Source organism: Dermochelys coriacea, chromosome 7, assembly GCF_009764565.3.
Source record: "Dermochelys coriacea isolate rDerCor1 chromosome 7, rDerCor1.pri.v4, whole genome shotgun sequence".
Lineage (NCBI taxonomy): Eukaryota > Metazoa > Chordata > Testudines > Dermochelyidae > Dermochelys > Dermochelys coriacea.
In genome coordinates, this window is record NC_050074.1 from 18,512,026 (window position 1) to 18,536,706 (window position 24,681).

The following is a 24,681-nucleotide window of genomic DNA, read 5'->3' on the forward strand; positions in this document are numbered from 1 at the left end:
ATCAACCAAATTAATCTGGATTGATACCACTGTAATTTAAAAACAATTTGATCCAAAAAATTATCAGAGATGTACACTGTGCCCACTGCCAGAGCAAGTTAGATCTTTCCAAAGAGTGTCACAGGCCACTGAGCCAAAGCCACTAGGCCTCTTCGAGAAACAGTTTGCTCCTGTAATGGAAGAGTAATAAAAGGGAGACGTTGACAGTCTTCTCCCATGTATTGCTTATAGTTTTTGTTTTCTACAGCCCCCAGTTCACAAAGCATTTAAGCACACGACTGAAATTAAGCACCAGCTTAAGTGCTTTGCTGAATAAGGATGGACTGGTGACTCAGGGTCTATGGTGACACAAGCACATTACTTCTTATGAGAGCCGTTCTTCCATTCCCCTTCCTGTGTTAGAGTAAAACACCTTACAAGGGGAGGCTCATCCGCTCTGCCAGCGCTGGATTTGACTGGAGGACCTATCAGCACCTATCCACATTGGCATTGACTAGTTTTTGTTTTGTTTTTGGGGGGAGAGTTAAGAAAAGCATAGATTATGTAATCCTCCCATTCAGCCCCCTCTAAACAAAACATTTCAGCAGAAGTCTGCTTTGCTAACATTCTCTACAACAGGGAGACAATTTGTGAGAGTTTATGAATCATTTTCTCTCCGCCTGCAGTCATGAAAACAGGAGATGAAATGTTCTGATTTTTTTTTTGAAGTTTCTAAATCAGACATTGCTCAGGGTATCCTCCTCAGAGGACAATATTTTCTTGTGAGGTTGCTTCACCCCTGCTTGACACTCCTCTTAAAAATTAAAGTCTAGATGTTTTTATAATATATATAGCTGCCTTTTGTGCTATCTTTCCTTCCCCAGACACAAAGGGCCCCGATCAGTGGAACACCAGGATCTTTGGGGATTTTCTTTATTTTTTGCTGCTTAATCTTCTGCAAGTCTCTTTCTATGACAGGTGCGAGTGATGCCGTTTACTTCCAGGGTGTTCATTTAACAGCATCTTAGAAAGCCAACACAGCTATGCCTGTTGTGATAAGATATGGCACATTGCAATAACCTGCTGACAGGCAAGAATGACATGGTGACTCCACACTGTTCCACAAGGGTCATTACCATTATCTCATCCCTCCCAGTTGGTGTGGACAGTAGCGTGACAAGTAATGTAATGAATGCACCATGGGTGAAAACAGATATGGATGGAAGTCTTCACTGAGGCAAAGAGCATACTAGCCATGTTAACAGTGTGCACAGTGGATAGGAAGGACCAGGTCCAAAAGAGGAAATGAGTTAGCAATTAGGATAGAAAAACCACCATTACATTCATAGCGTTCATAGACTCTCACTGTCAGCCAGCAAGTACCTTAATGAACGTTTCCATATTGCCGTTAAAGAGTTTATGATTATAGACTGAGAGAGGCCTAGGTCTCCTCATTTTCTGTGGTTTAGGGGGAAGACATGGGGGCCTGGGAGAAATGGAACAAAAGAAATCAAAACACCAACATAAATACATTGACAGGGAAAGATCTCAAAGGCTGTGGCGGGCGGAAGGAAAGGGGAACCCTCTGTAAAGACTAGAGCATTGGCTCCAAACAGATGATGTAGCAGTTCCCCCCGCTGGCATCTTCTTACCAAGCTTGATGCTGCATCCTCACTTATTGAGAGTTACTTAAATCAAGTCACTGAGAGCTTTACTGATTATGCCCACATTGTATGGGAATCCACATAGCACTGACTATACTCTCAATGTCCTGAGCCAGGGCTCAGCGTAAAACCTTACATAGGTTTTCTAGGGCAGACGCTTGATTATTTCAAAGCCCTAGCTAAGCGTCTGGAGAGGGAGATCCTTGTGTGTGCTGACAGATCTTGGATGTATGGTTTAGGCCTCAATCTTGGGAGAAGCTCCATGCACAGTGGCTTGCTGTGCCCACACACAGCTCCAGCATGTGTGGGAGAGCCTTTCTGTGGACAACTCATTGCAAAATCAGGGCCTTACACTGTAAGCTGCTGAAGGCAGGGACTGTGTCTTCCGACTGGCCTGTAAGTCACCTAACGCCTGGTCAGCTTTATGTAATTTAGCAATAAGAATGCATCTTTATAATAGAAATAGCTAACAATTATAAACTGGCAGCCCATTACCCTCCATGATCTCCCAAAGTAGTCCAGCAATGCCCCATGATATGATCACCAGTAGAGTAGCTGCAACTAGACAGCTCGAACAGGATGTCGCTAAAAGGCACAATGCACAACCCTGACTAGCTACTAGTGGTTCATCATAAGATACACCTCTCTCAAGAAATTAAAAGCTGTGCACCAGGATCTGAATAAATGATGGACTATTAGGAATCTTCTTCTCCTGCCACACACAGAACTGGTCACCTCCATGCCAGAAAATAATACAGCTGCTTAATATTTCTGGTCAAGATATTGTCTATTACCTCTGATAAGCTGTGGTTTGTTTTTCACTTTGTGAGACAACATGTATCACAGTCCCTGCTTGGCATCTGGGCTAGAAGCACGGATAACATTTTTACAAAAGTAAAGGCCAGTGTTGGTCCTGCGCTAGGTTTTTAACATTTTCCTGCCACTTATGCTGGTTCATCGCACTGTCCTGCTGAGAGAGCTCTCAGAGCGGCTGAAAAGTTCAATCCATTCACTGGCAGACCCCAATTACACTAACGCTAACCTACAGAAAACACTCGGGGCAAAACTGTTTATTCCCAAACAGATCTCATCCTAGTGCTGGGAACTCAGCAATTAGGAGGAAAGTGATGGCACCTCCAAAGAACCCACAGCTAACTTTTTATTTGTAATATTACAGTTACAAATATTCATAGGGACATTGTCTAGGCTGGGGAGCTTAGGACCAAAATTTGCAAAATTTCACAACATAGCAGTAACAAGCTGAAGTGCACAACCCAGCCTCTATACAACCCTTTGGCAACAAACCAAATTGAGTGTGGAATGGTGTGTGTGTGTGTGGGGGGGGGCAGGATGATAAAAAAAACCCATATTTAGACAAAGACCCATATTTAGACATATCTGTCTTTGTCGGAATGAATTCCCTTTGTTTCAAATTCCCAGTGGGTTTTTCTAAACAGTGAGATTTGTTTTAAAATAAATCACAAAAAGTACCGTAGTTTAAGTCCACAATAGTCAAGTAAAGGGAGCGTCTGACAGACAGCAGGGAAGTGTCAGGACAACCTAAGGGGCAGGTATTTGAAGGAGGAATCTGAAGTGAAGCAACTATTGGGCCTGATTCTGGTCTTACACTTACTATTACTGCTGGAATCACAGTAGTGCTTACAGACCCCAACAGAGAGCAGCACCCATTATTCCAGGCACTGTACAAACACGGAGTAAAAGACAGTCCCTGACCTGAAAACCTACTAGTCAAAAATAGACAAAGGGCGAGAGAGGAAACAGAGGCACATAAAAGTGACCCATCCAAGTCACAAAGCAGAGAATTTACAACAGGCCCCAGGTCTCCCGAGTTCCAGACAAGTGCCCCATCCACTGGACCACGCTGCCTCTTACACTTGGGCAGTTATGAGCAACTCCATGAAGACAATACAGTTACGTAGGAGCGGAATTGGGCCCGCTGCCTTTATAGTTGGAATGGCTGGCAAGTGACGCTAGCTTCTGCCCTGTGAGCTGCTGGTATTTGGACCTGATTTTCAGAGGCAATGAGCTCTTTCAGCCCCATCTGACTTCATTGGAGATCGTGCTCAACACCCGTGGACTTGTAGCCCATGAAAGCATAGAAGGATTATTTCAGTGCCTTGGGTAGAAATTTAGCCAGTTGGTTCTCATTGACATTATTCAGAACGTGACTATATCTTCTAAAATTCAAGTCTACAGAACTCAAATATCTAGACCGTGAAGGACAAAAATGGCATGAAGTCCTACCGTCATGATTCCACTCTACCTTCATCCTCACCGCCACAAAATGTTATGGATGTTTGTATTGTAACACATCGCAGTAGGGGATTTTAATAAGTCTGGCTAAAATCAGTGCAAAGGGCCTTCCTGCAAAAGTTCTGAGAGACTTGAGCTGAACTGACAAGAACAATTTACAAACAACTCTATATGTTAAAGGTGACGGAATCATGAGCTACTGACACATAAATCAAGTGCCTTTAATTAAAAGAAACAATTTGACTCCAGGCACTTTTGCTGCTTATAGCCATTCCTTCAACCGACAATTCAGGAGCAGAAATCATTACAGTGCGGTGAAGAGCCCATCCGATTCTCAGTTAGATGACTGTGATATAAACCAAAGAGATCAAGGAGGTTAGTTGCTCTATAATTTCCTCTAGCTGGGCGAGGCCCTGAAGGGAAAAGATAGTGGCATTCTGGCCTCCAGCTGGATTTAGTGGGAAGGCCATTCTGACAGTGCCTATGGTGCTACATCAGAGGAGGAGGAGATTTTTCTCATTTGTTTGTTTATGTGATACACAAGTAAATTCAGGGACAAGAACAACAAAAGCAGCAGAGTGCTGTGTTGTCATCCCTCACTCATCAGTCCTTGTTACTCATTCCCCTGATTATTTTGGCCTGTGATACTGTCCCAGTCGCTTCCACCCCAGATAAGGAAGCTCCTTAAGAGCAAAGCCTAGGTACAGTTTTTGGTCTTCCTTTAGTTACTCTGGTGTCCCTTCACCAATCAATCAGTGCTTTACCAAAAGCACCTTTTCATCCAAAGGATCACAAAACACCTTGAGGACTGTATTGCCACCACTGAAATGCAATCCCGTCTGAGCTACAACATGGCATCGTTAGAGACAATGCTGTACACAACAATTGGCTTTATCGCTCTGCCTGCGATCAGCCAACTATGGCTCCAACTAGTTATTAGGTAATCAGTGGGGTAGCTGATAGCCTTGGAAGAACCCGGGAAGGATCTGGAAGCATGACTCTTGAAGAATCAGCTATCCAGGGCCTGCAGCAAGTGGGTGAGCAGGCAGTTGAGCAGATGCCTCTTGCCTCCATTGGACCTTGGGAGATATGCAGATTGGGAAGTTGAGCGAAGTACCTCTTACACAGCAGGGCAAACCCAGATAACCCTGATGTAAGGATTCCTCAAATTCACAGAGCTTCCAGTCCCTGCCATGGGTTATTCCTGCCTAGGGGAGAAAGGAATCTCTGTGTTCTCATGTGATTGGCCCCGGCCACCTCTGTTTAGAATCCTGGTCAGTTCTCAGCCTTGCTTACGTTCTAAGGCATGTTAATTCCGGCAGTATGCCTCCATTTCCAGCCAGTTGGAAAGACCCAAGACACCCCGAATAGCTTGCGAAGAGAGAGCTCCACAGAGCGCTAGTGGAGCTGTTTTCCTGTCTGGAAATGCAGCCACAGCAGCCCGCTTGTTTCAGCATGTATAAAATCAAATGTATTGAAAACTTTATGAAAAACTGAAACAGGGCTATAAACAGATAATGAGGGGTTTCTACTAGCTGTGGAGAGGGGTTTGGCAGCACCACTGATCCACATCCTATTGTTATAAAGCCTACAAATTCATAGCAAGCTGCTAAAGCTGAGCTTAATGGCTGTGTGTACCGAGCAGTCGGAAAATGCAGTGGAAAAGGCCCCTCCCTCCTACATCTACTTTCAGCTCCATCAATTGCTTCATTTGGATGGAAAGCTGTGGGGAAGCACCAGCGTTTTCCATACCGCCAATTACAAGGGCTGGATCTGGGTGGTCATCCCAGCATCACCTGGAGTTCCATGCAGCACGCCCTGCCCTGGCTTGAACAGTGGATCGACTGGGAGGGACTGGAGACAGGGTTGGGAGGGTTGACACCCATGTGTTGTGCAGTCCTAAGGCTGGCTATGAATACAGCACAACTTCAGATACGTTTATCGAGACACTGCAATGCACCGTGCTGACACAGCACTTCCAGGCACTTCAGAACTAGTCAGATGGAAATTACACTGCAGCAAAACAAGGGCCTGTTTGTCATCATTCTAATTAATCCACTTAGACAATGCAGCAGAGGAGCAGGCCGACGACGTGGGGAGCTGGGTTTCTGCCTCTCCCCTGTCGCAGGGCATAGGCCAGCACAGGGCAGCTGGAGGATACAGCTACACTTGAAACCCAGTGTGCTGTGTCAAGAACTAAAGAATCAAACCACATCTTCCCTGAGTCTCAGGCCCTCGGAAAAAGTGAGCCAGCCCTCTCCCCAAGCGGGTAAAGCAGACGAAACCCTTCTTACCTGGTTGTGCCACATTCAGCTCTTTCACCTAGAAAGAAAAATTGCACATGAATTTCCGTCTCGTTTTCACATCAGTGCCTAGGATGTGGGTTGTTTTTACACACACACACACACACACACACACACACACACACACACACTATTTAAGCTGTCAGTTCTGTATGGTACAGAAGATTTCTAGCTTGTTGCTATGTTACCCCACTAACAACTCCTCCACTGAAAGAAGTTTTACAAGTCAAGGGCCCTAACCTGTGAGAGACGGAATCCCCTCACCATCCACTGAGTTAATGGCTTATTTGCAGGACTGAGCCTCGAGATAGTATTTTGTGTCTTCTTGTCTCTCATAAAAACCAACCAGGTCCTCAGCTGGTGTAAATCAGTGCAGGTCCATTGCTACCAGTACAACTATACTGATTTACACCAGCCGAGGATCTGACCCTTGTGTCTGATTATTATATCAAACCAAATAGGAAAGCAGTATCATGATAAGGAATGCATCCGATGAAGTGAGCTGTAGCTCACGAAAGCTTATGCTCTAATAAATTTGTTAGTCTCTAAGGTGCCACAAGTACTCCTTTTCTTTTTGCGAATACAGACTAACACGGCTGCTACTCTGAAACCTATGATAAGGACTGTTGCCCCTGGGGAGTGAGCTAAGATTATCCCACTGTCTCATGGAGGGCCACTAATAGCATCTTAATACAGCGGAGTATTCAGTAGCTCAGCTTTTCTTAAGAGATAAAAGACCATCTAATCATATCCAGGCAGACTGTATTCTGGCTGTCAATATTCTTATTCCCTTCGTGTATTTATAGTCCTCGGATTTTATATAAATGGCAGCATATCACTGATAAGATCTACTCATTTTTATAAGTTTATGTCATTCCACAGATAAATTGTAAACTAATTTCACATGCTGTTTGTGCCTTTCTGCGAAGGCTTGGAAAGCTGATTTCTTCTTTATTTCGTATGGCACATAAAAGGAAATGTTCAAGTTCACATCCCTGCTACAATGTCACCAGGAATCAGACCTCAACTGACTCCTCATTGCCATCTACGCACTGTCCTGAGCAATACTGTTCAATCACACAAGTTCAAACACCATCTCTGCTTGTGCGACAGCCACCATCTTGGCCATCAAGCCTGTAACTCAAGCGGGCCTCCAGAGCTAAAAGCATGAGCTGCTACAAGTTAAGCTAACAAGCCTAGGCTCTGTAGTTGGGGCTGTAACAGACTCATAGCCCTGACAGACTGGACACAGGGCAGGACTGGTAACACACACTCACCAGTGGGTTACACTTACAACTCACAAAACTCTCTTTTCCCACCTGAACCTCTCCTGCGCTGTGCAGACTCCCATGACTGCCTCTCTCACATCTCTTTCTAGATATGTCTAAAACTCAACATGGGGAAAAAGCCCTCCTCTCCAGCTCCCTTCTGCTGGACAGCTGGTCATTCAGCCATCCTTTCCCAGACCTGCCACCTCTATGGAATTTTTGACTCCAACCTCTCCTTCTCCCCCAGTAGAAAAGCCGTTGATAAATCCCACTGGTTTTCCTCTAAAAAAACATTAGACCCCATGATAATGTGACACTAAAGTGGTACAATAAAATCAAGAGGAGTCAGGAAATGCAAAAGTTAAGGTCCCTACAAGCAAGTAATTTCCTACTTTTGAGCAAAAAATATAGTGTTTTGAAAATGCCAGATTTCCTTCAGATAAAGATCAGGTCACACTGAAATGTACCATTTTAAATATCCAGTGTGAAAATGGCCATTTAGTGGGGTTTTTTTTGCAGAAAGTCTAAATGCTGGAATCACCTGAGAGCTTGGAATGAAATGCTCAGCATTTTCACGTGAAATTTTGTGACATACCTGTGGCTGTTTTCACACAGCTCTTAGGGGGAAAAAATGGAGTTTAAACTGACTCTTTGCAACCTTAACTATAGTTCTCTCTCCTAAGCACCACCATAGTGTTTCTAGTTAAGGGAACAATGATTAGCAATGCATCATCAGGAGTCCAATCATTTTACCCACTGATTTATGGTATCATCTTAGCACTATTAACTGTTCTCTGCATTAAGATCTGATCTACGGGAAGAGCTCAGATGGTCAGATTTCTACTAACCCTTTGCTCCACCTACCTCTCCCTCCTCCAAAACGTCAAAGCCTGAATTTGGAAACAGCTGCTGGAGCTCTGTCTGGCAATGTGCAGTGATTGACTAAATCTAATGAGATCCATACCCAAATTCAGTTGAAATTGGGACTACCCAATAAGGATGTAAAACAGACTGTTATTGTTCTGTTACTGCAGTGTGTTAGTGGGCTATCCAGCTATTCGGAGTACTGAGAATTCTGGGAGAAGAAAGTATTTTCATAGAGCCCTATGAGTCCATGACAGTTTTCTTATGTTAAAATGTTATTCTTTAGATGCAGTTCTGTTTAAGGAACAAGCTGCAGGCAATAAATCACAGGATTTAAGGGAAAGGTAGGTTCTAAAGCTAAATAAACTTGGAGGAGAAAATATACTTGGGATAAAAGTCAACAAAAGCTAATTATTTTTTATTACATTAAGATCAGCAGTATGCGTATTGTAGTACTAAAATGAGATTGGAGACCACTGATTCTTTAAACTTTAAAAATAAGTATCCTCTCTCCCATTGTGGAACAACTGTCCAGGGCTATAAAGCATCTCAGCCTTCTGCAAACTGGGCATAATACACAAAAAAAATCTATATTGTTCCCAGCAGACCTAAAAATTCCTGTGTTAGGTATCAATGAGAGAAAAGTGTCTATTCAGGACAGCACTTAAGTAGCTACTTAACTTAAAGCATGTGCTTACCCCTTATCCTGGATAGGGATAGACTTTGGCACCTGCTTAAGAGCTTTCCTCAATCGCGGCCTTAAACCTAACGAAACTGTAGCTAAGGGATGATAGAGACCCTTACACAGTTCAGACTGTAGACCACAAGTCCAAGGTAGTGAAAGAGGTTTGTAACAGGCCAACAACGTTTGCCTGAAACACGCTCTTGTGTTAGTAGGTAGATGAAACACCCTACTCTTTAAGTAGGTGGGAAAGAGTTGAGTGGGTTTTCCGCAACTCACTGAGACAGGTGCCTGCATTCAAGCAGGTGGAAATGGCTCTCTGGCAGGATTGGATCAGTTCTGAAGGAGGAACTCTAGCAGCGGCCAAGACAGGGGATGGGGACAAGGTGTGAGGTGACCTTTATGGGGTCTCATTGTTTTGTAAATAAAACCAAGCCCCAGGGAGGGGATGAACCTGCAGTTTACACAATGCAATGACTAAGTTCAGACCTATTGCTTGGGTAGCTGAAATACTCTACTGTTCAGCTTGCAGATACCCTTCAAGTTCCCAGTATCCTTATGTAGTCATGTGAACGTGAATGAACACAGAGGGCATGTGTGGGTCATGAGAATCTCCTCTGCCAATCAGAAATGAGGAGTCCCCTTGTGTTCTAAAGCTCAGAAGCCTTTATAAAGCTAATGAATTCTTCCTTTTTGAACAATATCATTAGTACTCCTGGGAAACCCCAATTGGCTTCTCAGGAGGCTACATTTCCTTCCAGTGGAATCTTTCACAAAGACCAGGTCCCTACAATTAAAGAAATTTAATTTATACATTAACTGAAATTAGTCTGTCTAAGGTATTAACTGCAGTGAAATCGTTTGTAATTCAATAATATAGACCACCCAGAATGCATATTACCCCAGGTTATTCTAGTCCTATGAATTTAATAGAGGTTCCTACTAAAAGACCTACTGAACTGACTAAAGAATAAAGATCCTGTCTACAGATTTTTTTAAACCATGCAATGGAATATAAGGGCAGGGATAAAAGTCTTTTTATTCTATTCCACAGGATGATTCACAACTATAGAAATCTGTAGGATTTCCCATAAGGGAAGGTGCTGGGGCCTCAGCACACATCGACTTGATGTCAGCACCTGTCATTAACAATTGCAGACCTCAATGAGAGTTGTAGGTGCTCAGCACTTCACAGACTCAGGAACATTGTCCAGGATAAAAAAAAAAAAAATCATATAAATGTACTTAAATTTCTTTACTGTACCACCATCATAACTCCCTGATCATTAAAAGTGAAAGGGTTTTAAATCTCCAATTACTTTTCACCGTGTGTCTTGTTTGGTTTGGTTTCTTCATTTCACTTTCTTGGAAAGTGAAAGTAGACCAGAAGGTTAACCACTATGTGTTTCCAGTCAGTTTCACTGCCAAGTCTTCATGCTTAGCACAGAGCTGCTGCTGCAGCTGGCTTTGGATTTCCAGTGCTGCAGAGAATTTAATTTAAAATTACATTTCTGCAAGCATTTCAATTCATATCAGTGCTCATAAAAATGTTTAACGTACAAAACCTAATCTGGAAGCCTCACGTATTTGAAAAATGACCCTTTAATTGCCAATGAAAACAGTGAAGTCTACAGCATCCCTGTTAAAATAGCTTCCATTGGGTTTGAGTTTCCACCCCCATTTTGTGCAGTTAACCCGTTGGTTGCTTCTGGAGAAAGCATGATTGGGTATAGCTGTTCTCTGGACTGAATCCTTGGAGGCACCCAGTACACCTGGCAGTGTAAGCAGCAATAATGCAGCCGAACATTTACATTTTGAATTCACAGTCTACTCTCAGTCAAAAATAAAGGTGATCAGGTCAAGAATATTTTTGCATGTCTTCTGTTAAGCTTAGCAGAAGCTTACAATTAGCAGCTAATTGTAGAGGCTAGCATTCACCCAGGGAAAGGAAAGTAGCAGGTGAGATTTGAAAAGTTCAAGGTCTGATTTGAAATTTTGATGTCTGATGCAAGGATTCTCTCTGGACTTTACCCTAGGACTCACCTTCTCCAAGAGTCTGCTTCAGTAAGTCATGTTTAGCCTGGAGCTTGGTGATAAGGTTACTGCCATTCAAATACTCTTTAAATTTCTGGGGGGAAAAAAAACACAAACACAAATACAAGACGGGTAAGGATTCTTAGTGAAAATGTTTTCTAATTGATATACATTTTTGCCTGTGGATTGCTGGAAAGGGATTCAGCAGGAGAGTCTCTTAGGCTCTAATAAACCAGACTTCAGTTACATACATAAAACTGAACCAAGAATGGGTTAAAATTTGCTCTTTCACTTTTCACTATTCAAACAACAGTACTGTTGATCTTATTAGCCCAGAATTCTTTGTGTTATGCCATGTGCTTGAGGTCAGGGCTTTGGAACACAAGGAACCCCAAAGAAAACAGTTCAAAGAAAGCCTTCTTTTGTCAGGCTTCTGGGAATGGCCCCAATAAGCAATGAGCTTTTCCTTCCAGAGACAGGGCTCTGCCTTTGTGCAAACAGCGATAAGGAAGGGAGAATTCCCAGTGCATGAGATCTTCCTGGCTTGGGAGATCAGATACTTATGCTAAGCAGCTAGTCTCATTCAACGCATAACCTTCCTATTTTATTTAGAAATTGCCTCATAGCCAATAATGCCTTGGAGGCCAATAACTTTATACATCTCAGGAGTGGGGGAGAAAGGGACAGAAAATATGAGAGAGAGAGAGAGAGAGAGAGAGAACAACTTTTGCAAAATGCCTTTTTAAAAAAAAAATACAAATAAAATTGCAACTAACTCTGACTGGGAACCATAAAATAATAATCACAGAGAAGTTGTAAGCCCTACTGCACACGTGAATGTACCATGGGACACTACAAGCCATGTCATGTTACCAACCACCTTCAAGAACATGTGCCTTGTTGAGAATAGGGGACACTTCTCTTGAAGTCATCTCTTATATTTGAAACTGAAATAATAATGAGCCTGTTCTACAGGGCCTGGGATCTGCACAGTGGAAAAGTGGGCAGGCCAGAATGAACATCACCTCCATACCCAACCTACAGAGCTCGCTGCAGAAAGATGCATAGCCCCAGGTTATGGGTATCTTCCTACAGCCATCTTTCCATGGTGGATATTACCCTTAAATTTGTCCCCAGGGCAGATGCCAAGCTGTGGCTCTTGGGCAAGGAAAACTTGAAGTCCAAGAGTTAAAGCAGAGGCATGGGCTCCCCACATGGATGGCCTTGGCCTCCTTTTGACTCCCCGGGATGCATGTGGACCCTGAGTTATGGGAAACCATTGAGAGGCCTGTTCTATGTGGCCAGAAGAGCTAATCCCATACCTTCCACAGAACAATAGGAGAGAAATCTGAAAGTGGAGATTTAGTCATGACTATAAGTTTTTGCTTAGGGTAGGTGGGCTGGATTGACAGTTCTGCAGAGTGATATCTTATGGGAATTGAACAGAGACCATCAAACTCATCTCACATAGACCCTGAAGTAGTAACACTGAGACGGGGTGGTTTCATATCAGCAAACTGGAGTGGAAGGCTCTATTGCCCATTACTGAGTCTCCCAGCTCATTTCTTTTAGTCTCCTTTCATAGCTAGCTTTTCAAGTTGCTGCTTTTTTAAAGTAACGTGAGGATGCGTGATTTTTCCCTGCGCATTTCCCTACAGCTGAAAAGCACACATTTCAGTTTCAAACAAAACACAAGACAAATATTTAAACAGACCAAACTAGCTCTTGCTGTTCACTAACAAGCATTTTAAATGGGACGCAACCCAACCAATTAATGCTGCGTAGCCTATATAGTTTGAGATGAGACTCACCGTAAAATAGAACATTTCAGTTTCCTGTTGGTTGGCTCTCCTCTTGGCAATGTTTATTTTACTCATGTAGGTCTCTGAAGCGGCTGATTTGACTGACTCAGTGGAGCGACTATGCTGGAAGGCATCTGAAACATCAAAATCTTCCACAGTCAGCATGTCCTGCAAGGTCTGCATAGTGGCATCCAGAGTTTTTCGTACCTGCAGAAATGGGGAGCGCAGTAGTTGTGAAACAAACTGGGAGAATGACATATTTTGGCCACAATAATTGGCCATCAAGCAGCTCTTATGTACTGGGCTTGATCCAATGTCCACTGAAGTCAGTGGGGGTCTTCAGAAAAGCCACTAGAAGCCTCAACATTGCAAAAATTGCAACCCAAACATTCCAGCTGACTGAAAGCTCTAGCATAGAATGTTGAAGTTCATGTGGCACAGACTGTAAAGTCATTAGCACAGTCCTCCGGAATAATGATCAAAGCCAGTTATTGCTCTCACCTCCTCATTCTCTATCTTGAGAGTGGCAAGTCTAGACTGCAGTTGGTGATATCGCATGAGCAACTCCGTCTGCACAGGCTGTTGGGCGCTCACCTGACATACCTGATGGCAGTAACAAAACCAGAGAGAGGAGACAAACATTCACTGGACAAATAGGAATACTTTTAAGCAATTAGATCATTCTCCCCCGCCCCCAAGCTGGTTTCTTTATGGTATGTTAGGGATGTTGGGTACTACAACCCATCTCTAACTGGCAGTGCCCTGTATCTGGGCGTAAGCAAAGCATTGATCACATAGCAGTTGAAAAAAGATACATAAAGAAGTATTTAAATAGTGGCAGTCTGAGTTCAAGTTGGGTTGATCAGGTGGGAATCACATCATAGGCTTTCTAAAGAGTTTGTAAAAAATACCCGAGCAATAAGCTGATAAAAAAAAGTAGACCACATGAGCCAAATAGCCTATTAAGAAAGAAGCATGAAGAGCAGCACAGAAACAACAGGGTGGGAAAGAGATTAAAGATCACAGACAAGCGGAAGAGGAATCTAGCACAGCTCAGGCTATGCCAGATTGCCGATGCTGTTTTATGCAGGTCCAGTACCTCATCCCCCATGTGAGGCTGGAATTCAAACTTCAGCGGAGGGCAGAAGACCTGGTTGCACATGTCCATGACTGTATGCTTGTCACTCCGTGCGTCCAGGTTGTCCACCGCGTTCTCAATGATGTCCAGGCCCTCGTGTCGTGAGGTTTCTAGGTTATACTCAGCAGACAGGTATGTCCTGAATGTCCGAGCTAGGCTGGCATGGAATCCCAGATCACAACACTGAGGGAGGGGGAGAATTATTGATGAAAGATCATGTTCACAGACTGAGTAACATGAGTAAAGAATTCTCACATTTAAATATCCCCTCACCCCGAAGGACCTCAGAGCATCATGTATGGGCACAGGAATCCTTTTATCAGCCAATGAAATGTAGCCACTTCTGGAGGAGAACACATCAACTATTTAATAACATACATCAATACATACACAGCAGCAGGATGTCAAGCATACAGTACACACTCAAAGATGCTGGGGGAATTAAAGAAAATATTACCAATTACCCTCACTGGACAGTGGCCATTTCAAGCTGGAGGAGTAAATTCCAGCTCAAGGAGACGTGCTAAAAAAGAGAGTAGCCGTAGCAGTGCAAGCGGTGGGCGAGGCTAGCTGGCCAGTGCCTAGGGTCTCAGACAGGTACATACTTGTGGTGGCTAAGCCCCTCCTGCCACTCAGACAGCCGCGCCTATGATTGATTTTTAGCGCACTGGCTCTAATCAGAGCTAGCGCAGATGTCTCCTCTAGCTGAGAATTACACCACCCAGTTGCAGGGTAGATGTACCCTAAGCTGTGCCAAGAGTGACATGGCTTAGCTGAAGGGCAGCACCTCCAAAAGCCATGCTGGGATATTGGGCAAGTGCTGGCTCGGGGGGAAGCCTGGTCAGCTAGTGCCTCACCAATGCCCATTCCTGCCACTCCCTGCAATTTCCTGGGCCAAATTCTGATCAGGCTCAACTCTTCTAACTGATCAGATTTCACAGGATGGTAGCCTGGGAGGAACAGGTCATGGCAGAGGTGGGCAAACTACAGCCCACGGGCCACATCCGGCCCGCAGGACTCTCCTGACCGGCCCCTGAGCTCCCAGCCAGGGAGGGTAGTCCCTGGCCCCTGCCCCACAGCCTCAGCACGCCACACTGCCAGCGTAACGCTCTGGGCAGCCAGGCAGCGCAGTTGCAGAGCCGCAGCCTGACCCGCTGCTCTGGGTGACATGGCTGTAGCACCGCCAGCCACTGGTGCTCCAGGCAGCGCGTTAAGGGGGCAGGGAGGGTTGGATAGAGGGCAGGGGAGTTCGGGGTGGTGGTCCGGGGGTAGGGATGTGGATGGGGTCAGGGAACAGGGGGGTTGGATGGGGAAGAGGTCCCGGGGAAGTCAGGAAGGAGAAGGAGGGTTGGATGGGGTGGCAAGGGGCAGTCAGGGGGTTCAGGGCATGGGTGTGGTCAGGGGACAGGGGGTGGTGGATAGGGCAGGAGTCCCGGGGGGGGTGTCGGATAGGAGGTGGGGGCTGGGCCACACCTGGTTGTTTGAGGAAATACAGCTCCCCAAACCAGCCCTCCATACAATTTTGGAAACCCAAAAAGTTTGCCCACCCCTGAGTCATGGGGTTTCCAAGATATGTACCCCTTGTTCACTGACTCTGCCTAGCTTATTCCTCCCTCCTCAGCCAATTTACTGCACTTTTCCATAAGCCCCTTCAAAGCACAGAAATGCGTTCATCAAAATTAGCTAGCAGAGACAGACGTTAAAGTAAGCTGGCATTCAAACGCTCCCTGTTATCATAAATTCTTTCATCACAGCAATGAAGATGCTTCCATTATCCCCTCTCTCCTACTCAAGATGGAACAGTTTCTCATGCATAAGTGATTATTCCTCCTTGGGGAAAATGATAGAACTGAAAGCTAATTGCTGTCAAAATACTGTATATGAAAAAAACCCCGTTTTCAATATAATTGAGTCTTGTTTATAAGATGTATCAACAGCATTGGATTCGCTGCTAAGAATGGCCAGTTACCACTTAGTAAAAATGACTTATGGTCTCCTCCCCATCCCTAAAGGGCTATGCTGCAAAACCACTATGTAATTTTGGTTTGGTTGGCAGACTCTACTTGAAAGGGGACCAAGTCTTGAAGAGCATGGATGCTGTGGATCAGGACAGAGGTGCACTGGCAAAGATGGGGAGCAAAGGCACATTCCAGTTTTGGATCTCAGCCAAAATGCAAGTATAGCTGTGTGCCGAGAGAAAGGAAGATGAAGTGGTGGGATTGTTATACATCAGCATCAGCATTAGCAGAGCTGCAAGGGGACTGAGCTGGAATGGACGGTGAGAAGATGTCTCAGCCCTGATGACAATAACACTTTAACAGGCCTGTGAGGACAAGACTGAAACAGAAGGTATTGTGGGTAAAGATTCAGGTGCCTGAGCAGAGCTCTTTGAGGCCCAACATTGGGACAGAAGAGGAGGTGGAGTTCAGGATAAAGGGGCACTGGCATAACTGTGTTGGGGAGCTTATACCACTCCAGGCTTTAGCCCACGCAAGGAACTTCACATTCATCTGTCTCCAACACATGCATACTGTGGTATGTTTAAAATACCTCCCCTCCAATAGAAAAGAGGGCAAAGAATTGCTGACCCAGGCATCTAGAGGGGAAGCATCTTTTGTTTCATATGGCATCTAACTAATGACTGCTACTGAATTATCCTTGTATTATATAAAAGCTGTCAAAACACAATTTACATTACAAATTGAAAATCATAGAAGTTAAGAAGTTTTGCTGACATATGAACAAAACAGCAGCAGACAAAGTGTATCACTGTTCTAGCTGCAACTGAGAAAAGCTAGAAAGCTGGACGATCTATCGGAACAATTTAAGTGCCTGATATAATTAAACCATTTCTAAAATTCTCGGTGGATTAAACACACTCCTGAAAAATAAAACTCTGCGCTATTTCAACATTGCTTCTATTGCATTTTCAAACTGGGTTGCATTGGCTACCAGCATGGTCCCGAATTAGATCATTAATATTAAACAACTACTTGGTCCCAACACTAGTCATGACCAAGTCAGTAATGACTAGAGCTGGGTGAATTTTTTTTTTTGTCAAACAGTAAAATTCACCATTTTTTATTTATTTATTGGTGCACCAAAACTATTAGTGAATTTGGGTCAAATTCTGCAAATAGTTTTGGCTCAAAAAACTGGAGGGTGGGGACGGGAATCAGTAGATATTCCAACAAATGTCTAAATGAACCATTTTGACATTTCATTTTGAAATGTCGTTATGAATCATCATTTGAAACTTATTATTCCATTCAAACTAATTTTTTCAAGTTTTTTTGTTTAGTTTAAGAATTACCAAAACAAAAAACATCTGTTTTGGTTTGAAACAAAACCAAATGTTTTTATTTTACTTTTCATATCAGTCACCGAATCAAAAAATCAGGTATTCATTCCATTTTAATCATGACCGAGATTCTTTATGGTTTGATAGCTATTAAGTAACCGATGTGTTACTTGGAGTGGGTGGGCTGACTTCAAGTTTTCAAGCTCATCATAAAACCTGCCATCTTATCTGTTAAGTGATAGGTTCATACTAATGTCAATTATGCGGTGCCTGTTCACAGTATTTGTTACTTCATCACTAAAGGTGTGTGAGGTGCCTAACACACAACTTAGCTAAGCTAAGACAGCCCTTGAGCCAAGGAGTTTACATTCTAAGCCCCGGATCCAGCAATTGCACTGCTTGACTTCAATGGGATTTGGTGTGGGTACAAGGGATCAGGACCTAATTTAATATAAGTAGGCCAAATTGAGTCCTTGTGTAATTGTTGAAACCAGATACCATGTGATCAGTGTAGCCCAAAAACCGAGATTAAGATGGACAGAAAGAATTTGGCCTGGTTAATCTAATAAAAATTAATCCAAAATAGACTGTTCTGTGGATACACAGAGGACTCCAGTTTCCAGACCTGCCATCACCTTTCTGAGCAATACACTAAAGGGATAAAACAAGAATTAAGTCACGTAAAAAAAAAAACAGAATTCTGCATCAAAATGTTACCATCACTAAACTCAAAGTGAAATTTTAAAACTCAGTTACTGCCACAAGCAACTCCAGCCAAAGACGACATCTCGTCCTATCCACTGATGTGAAGAGACGTTCCTCAATTCAGATAAAGTCACACGGAGATGATTGTATGTCACTGTTTGCTAAAAGTGGGAGCAAAAACATGACGGGCTGACTCCTGCTCACCAATATGCGAGCATACTCAGCCTGCCCCAACCCAGGCTTGCCACATGTACAGTAGCCAATTTGGGGCATGAATGATATGTTCACAGTGCACCCTTTATCCTGACCTGGATTAATTTAAATAAGTCAGATTGCCAGCAATCCGCCATGTTGACACTCTTTGAAGGCCCCATCAGCAGATTTCAAGCTTTCCTTAAAATAAGCTTCTATCTTTACAGTTGAAGAAAAAAATATGATAGTGAACTGATACGCGGTGCCTTCCTGAGTCTGCAAAGAGACAAAGAATATTTCTTAAAGCGGTAGGAAAGGCTCTCATTCATAACATATGGGCGTTGACACTGAAACCTAGTGATGGTAATCCAAAATGTCAATGTTGTTAATTCACCACTGACAATTTTAGAAAAATAGCCAACTACTCTGGGACTGTGGGTGGAAGTTGAGTACAGTATTAACATAATCTACCCATTGCCTTTCAACTTTCATGAGATCAGCATACTTCTCTGATATTCAAGTATGTGAACAGCCAGGCAATGATGTCAGTTACAGGAAGTAATGCCTCCAGAAGGAAGCACTTTTGAGACTAACATCCCAGAGCCAGGAAGTCAGCATTTCAGAATGCCACAATAAAATTCCAAGCAAGAGGGGAATAAAGGCAAAATTCTCTTCTCAGATCAGCAGTGGGATCTTGACTCTATGATCTGCTCATTTTAGATGCAGGCGGATGCCATTCCTGTTAATGAGATGATTTCTGCACATATGGGAAGAGCAGACTGGGGGAGCCATGATCCATGTGTTGACTTGACAGAAGAATGCTGTCCTACTTCAGAATCAGCTGATCAGAGCCTCATGCTCCCAAAAGTCTTTGCTGAAGAGGTCTCCAAATCTGTGTTACTGTGGATCCCCAACAATCATCACATCAATTATCAGGTCAAAAGACACAAAACCAAAATATCTGCGTCTGCCTAAGAGTGGCATTTTCCAAAGCATTCAGTATCGGCCTAGCTGCTGCCATGGAAATCACTGAGAATCACTGACTTTAGTGGAAGAAGAGTTAAGGCAGTGTCAAGTACTTCTGAAAATTCACAATTCAGATATACCCGGGAGTTCTCCATAATGCTGTTTCACCTCCTTTTTAATGCTGAATTCATACTGAACCAGCAGTTACTGTAAAACCAATAAGTCTGCTGCTATTGACAACTAGGGCAGCAGCCTTACTAACAACATTTTTACAGCTCCTTCAGTCTCTGCTGATTAGCACCGGGCCTGATGCTTCACACTCTGGTGCCCAGAAAAGAAAGAAAAAAAAAAACTTCAAAGAGACACACAAAGGAGAAAAAAAAAACAGACTTCAGACTCCTTCTCCCAGCATCAGAATAAATGGCATTTTCTAACTCCACTCTTCCCTTCGACAGAAAGCAAACCAGAACCACAAATACTAATAAGAATTCTTAGCACTTCTACAGTGCCTTTCACCTGAGGACTTTCAAGTCTGAATAGATTAACTAATTAAGCTTCACAACACCCTTGTGAGGTAGGGAAATATTAGGTTTTTTTTTTAAAAAACAGAGGTAAACTGAGGCACCAGAAGTTAAGTGACTTGGTCAGAGTCAAAGAGTAAATCACCAACAGAGGTGGGAACAGAGCAATGAAGTCCCAATTCCCAGCCCCACCCCAACTCTAACCAAAACCCCTTCCGTGTTATTAAAGTGGTATAGATACTAAAACGAACCAAGAATTATCCCACTGCTGCACTGGAGAGGACAATCCTGCATTTGGCTGACAGGCAGGGTGATCAAACAATTCTTCCAATCTCTAATTTCCATGATTCTGTGATGAACTCTCAGGCTCGTTTATTTCAAAATGTTATACAATAAACTTAGGTTTTCCGAAGAGCTCAGGGGTGGATTTTCATGTGCTCTGCTCGAACGATTGGGGCCAAAGTTTGAAAAGAGCTCAGCTCCCACTTCTATCTACCTATGGCACCAATTACCATAGTATTTAAGCACCTCAGAATCTTTACTTATCCTGACAACATCCCTGTGAGGTAGAGAAGTGCTATTATCCCCATTTCACAGCGGGGAAGTGAGGCAGAGAGAGATTAAGGGCCTGTCTAGGTTGTGCTGCAGCACAGACTATGGGAGTATGAACTGCACAGCCCTGTGTGGACGTTGCTGGCATGAACTAAAAGGTACACAGTTAATGTAGTCCTGTTTGATAAAGAGCTCTATGGTAATATGAACAAGGTACTGTACCTTTTAGCTCATGCCAGCAGCATCCACACAAGGCATTCTGGTGCACTCTGCATTCCATACTCTGCATAGCCCATGAGGTGGTACAGTGATAGGCATAGTGTTAGTGTCTCACAGGAAACCAGTAATGGAGCAGGGAACTGCACTCGGGTCTCCTGAGACCTAGATTACCCTACTCACGGGGCCATCCTTCCTCAGCCTTCTTCACTTGGGCACCAAAATGAGGGACAGGTTTTCAAAAGAACTCAGCTCCCATTGTGGCACAAATGGCCAGATGGTCATAATTAACATGAACATGGTTTTAAGTGGTTGGCTGGCCCCTAATTTAAGAAGAATTAGTCCCATTGGTCATGGCACAGGCACACAAGTTGCACCAACAGAACAAAAGAGGGAGCAGAATTTTAGAAATAAAACCAACTTTGAGCTGACAGCACATATTTGAGCCGCTCTTAATAATCAATGATCTTAAAACATTTTTCACCGTCACACAGAGGAACTGCTCTACTTTATGGTACGGGCAGATATCCTGCAAAGCTCAGTTGCTCCATTTTCCTCTTCTTGTATTTGAACATATTACAAATGGTTGTACCCATGCTATCGAACAAATTGCTCCCAGCAGAATGAACTAGACCTTCTGCTCGCAATGGGGAAGGAGTGCAGCCTAGTAGTTAATGCAGGTAAGTGGCCAGCATGAAAGTGCCCTATAGCATTTAATACCAATAGCAATAAAGGGTTCTACAGAAATGTTATAGGGCACTAGATAAATAACACTACAAACCTACAGAATTTAATAGAAAAGGAGATTCTTTCTATAGGCTTTTTGAAGCAGGGATAGAATTCTATGGGACGACTAAGAAACCCATAGAAAGATTAGTATTCATTATTAAATTCTATGGGATTTTTTCCATTTGGGGAGGGAGGCAGGACTCCTTGGTTCTATTCCCATCTATGTCAATGATTTACTGTGTAAACTTGGACAAATCACTGAACCACCTATGCCTCAGATTCCCTATCTGTAAAATAGGTATAAAATACCTAACACATGGCTGTAATATGTCTTACTTTAGTGTTTGTAAAGTTAATATTTGCACTGTGCTATCACAATGATAGAATCATAGCAGCACAGAGCTAGAAGTCATCTAGTCCATCACCCCTATGATGAGGCAAGACCAGATATACCTAGAGATCATCCCTAATAAAAGGTTAGACAAACCCCTATTAAAAGCCTCCAAGGGATGCCACAACCTCCCTTTGTAACCTGTAGGCACTGGTGCTCTGCAAACACTTGTAATAAATATGTGCAATTGCTTGAGATCCTTGGATGGATGGTGATATAGAATGGAAAGTGTTAATGTTACAAAATAATTTTTAAGGAATAATTGTGTTGATCTATAACAAATACAGAAGACAGACTAGTAACATTTCTATAGCTGATGTTTGTGTTTTTCCTGAATGGAAAGGGGATATCAAAATAAACATATTACACAGGATATTCCAGCCCAATTAAGATAAATGCGGTCAAAATCTTTGACCCTAACAAACAAGCTGCTCTGCTCACTGCAGTATGTGATCGAAGGGTGGGTTTGCCAATGTGGGAAGTTATAATACACTGATAGGATTGAAGAGATACTGGTTTAGCTGCCATAGATACTTCCTCAGAAAGGAAGTGAGGAGCCATAGTAAACAACACAGTCCTCCCTCACCGATGAAAATTATTCCGCATTGCTACCTATTTGTAGAGAGCCAGTCATCATGGTATTTTGATGTGGATAATAATACTTACCATGTATACAGGTCTTTATACTTTTCAAAGAGATGGAGAAACAGTAACCTCTCAATCTCCCGAAGTGTTTGTAACAGCGATTAGCCCAATATTTTCAGCTCTAGCTATCCAGCCAAGATACTTCTAAGGTACCTGTCACTTCGCTACTTGAGCACGTATGAGAAAACTGAGGGAGAAAGGTCGAGCAACTCGCCCACACATCACGAGTCTGCAGGCAAGGTCAGGATTAAATTTAAGGCTGACTGGCTCCCTACTTCATGTCAATCCACTAGACGAAGCTGCCTTTAAACCAAGATAAACCTTTGTGAGCCACTTTGGTAGTGAGGAGGCAAAACATTTCCTCCAGGAAGTAGCGAAGGCGATTTTCTCTGAGAGTAAAAATAACCGTAAATTATTCTGCTCTTCCATCTGCCTGAGAATGAACAGATTCTTCAGAGTGCTATGAACACCTGCTGTAATTTAATTACAATGGGCACAATCCCAAAGTCTATCCCAGTTCTAGAGATTTTTACCAGATCCCTATTTTAAATAAGCAATTTCTTTGAAACTGGACTGGTCTTTTGAAGTATGCTCACCGTGCCTTAACAGCCTGTCACCTCCCTTCCCAATTTTCTGGATTTCAATTTCGATGGGTTGTTCCCGCCTCTTGCCAGATAGCCTGACAGGACACTGAAAGCATCCTGAAAACCCTTTGGGGCCCATACAACTTCACCACATGGTGACATATTAAGATGTCTGACTGCAATACAGCATTGAGGTATCTCAGTCTAGATAGCTCAATGGCACAAGGCAAAGGCTATGCACTGCAGAACAAAATTTAGAAGTTGGTGACTGTCCAAGCATGGGAGCATCCCCAGGAGGTATCTGCCAAGTGCTTGGCTATTTTAACTTCAGTCTATGTTCCAGACCTTCAGGATGATCTGAAACTTTACATTTGCACTGTAAGGAGATGCCTGCGGTGAGGTAGTTCAGGTTTCAGTATATCATGGTGCAGCCCAAGGCATACCCTACAGTTCTGATCCACTTATGGATTCCCTAAAAGACTACACAAGCTTCTGACTCGTATCAAAACCACCCCTATTACTTTCATGGCATATTTACATATATAACATGTTAACTGGGGACTTGAGGAATTTTCTTACTTGAAACTAAGAATTGGAAACCCTGCATTGTGATGCAAGATAATGGAGACACGGAACCCTAAGCTATCACCTTTTCTTCCAGAATTCGGTGTGTAACGTTTTCACACCAGACATAGGACCTAACCTTACCGCCCACTAAAAAGTCACTGGGATTGGAACCTTGGACCCACCCCCCCAAGATTAATTCATTGGCAGATTATTCCTTGAACAGATTTGATGAATTTGGGGCTGTCCTTTCAATTCTACCTACTGGGGGACTGTAGTGGGGTGGTCACCCCGCTCCGGCCCTGAAGGGGTTAAAAGCAGCCCTGGAGAGGGCTGCAGCAGGGAAAAGGATTAAGAATAGCTGGGGGAAGCTGACTGTGCAGCTGACCACAGCTGTGGCCAGCTCAATCAGGGCCCAGCTGGCCCTTATAAGAAGGCTGTGGGCCAGAAGTTGAAGGAGTCTCACTCTAGCTCTGGAGTGGGAAGGGCTAGCTGCCTAAGAGCAAGGTACCTGAAGTGCAGCAGAGCTGGGGAAGGGCAAAGGGAGCTGGGGAGCTCCAGCCTGGTGGCGGTACTGCTGGAGCAGAACCCCGGAGTAAAGGGCACCAGGCTCCGGGAGGGACATGGGTTAGCGGCAGGAGACACACCGGTCTGTAGAGGGTGCTCCATATGCTGGAGAGCTACTTCCCTGGACAACTAGCAGGAGGTGCGGCACCAGTGGGTCGTCCTCGCTTCAGGGATGGATTAAAAGTTGTCGAGAAGGGGCACATTTTGTTCTGAGGGAAACTACCACCCCTATTTACACAAAGGTAAAGCAAAATCTCCCTCATGGTCTTCATACAATAATGATTTACAAGCTCCATGATATTTCTGAACCAGCACACACACACAAAAGAATTGGCAAATAGGACCAGTGTATGAACTTTCCAAGCAAGGAAGAAATCATTTACAAGATGCCAACTTTGGCAAAAGAAAATATGTGCATTTTGGCCACATTATTAAACAAGAGTTTTCAAAAAATGAAGAGGTCTGCATTTATTTTATTTCTAACTAAATTTATTAATATGCTCTGGACACAGGTCCAAACCATCTTCTTTCTTTATTAAGAGCATTGGCTTGACATGCAATGGGAATTAAAAGCACTTTGACACACGACCAGTTACTGTTAATTTTTCAGCAGTGCACGGAGGCCCCAATCCATGTTCAGAGCCTCACGGTGAACTTGGGCAAGTGACAGCCCCTCTCTGTGCCTCAGTTTCCCCATCTAGAAAATGGGGATAAAAATAGTTACCTCCTCTGTAAAGCAT

General features: G+C 43.5%; 1 protein-coding gene across 3 annotated transcripts in view; it reads right to left on the reverse strand.

Annotated features, from left to right (window-relative positions):
* The window catches only part of SRGAP3 (SLIT-ROBO Rho GTPase activating protein 3), a 281,414-nt gene that overhangs the window by 28,579 nt on the left and 228,154 nt on the right, over positions 1–24,681 (reverse strand). For 2 of the 3 annotated variants that reach the window (XM_038410230.1, XM_038410229.1), the window contains exons 7-12: positions 13,970–14,191; positions 13,372–13,473; positions 12,880–13,077; positions 11,078–11,162; positions 6,212–6,239; positions 1,363–1,465 (exon numbers count right to left, since the gene is read on the reverse strand). In XM_038410230.1, coding sequence (XP_038266158.1) covers positions 1,363–1,465; positions 6,212–6,239; positions 11,078–11,162; positions 12,880–13,077; positions 13,372–13,473; positions 13,970–14,191 — 738 coding nt within the window. The remainder of the gene's footprint in view (positions 1–1,362; positions 1,466–6,211; positions 6,240–11,077; positions 11,163–12,879; positions 13,078–13,371; positions 13,474–13,969; positions 14,192–24,681) is intronic. The other variant, XM_038410231.2, reaches the window with a different exon arrangement.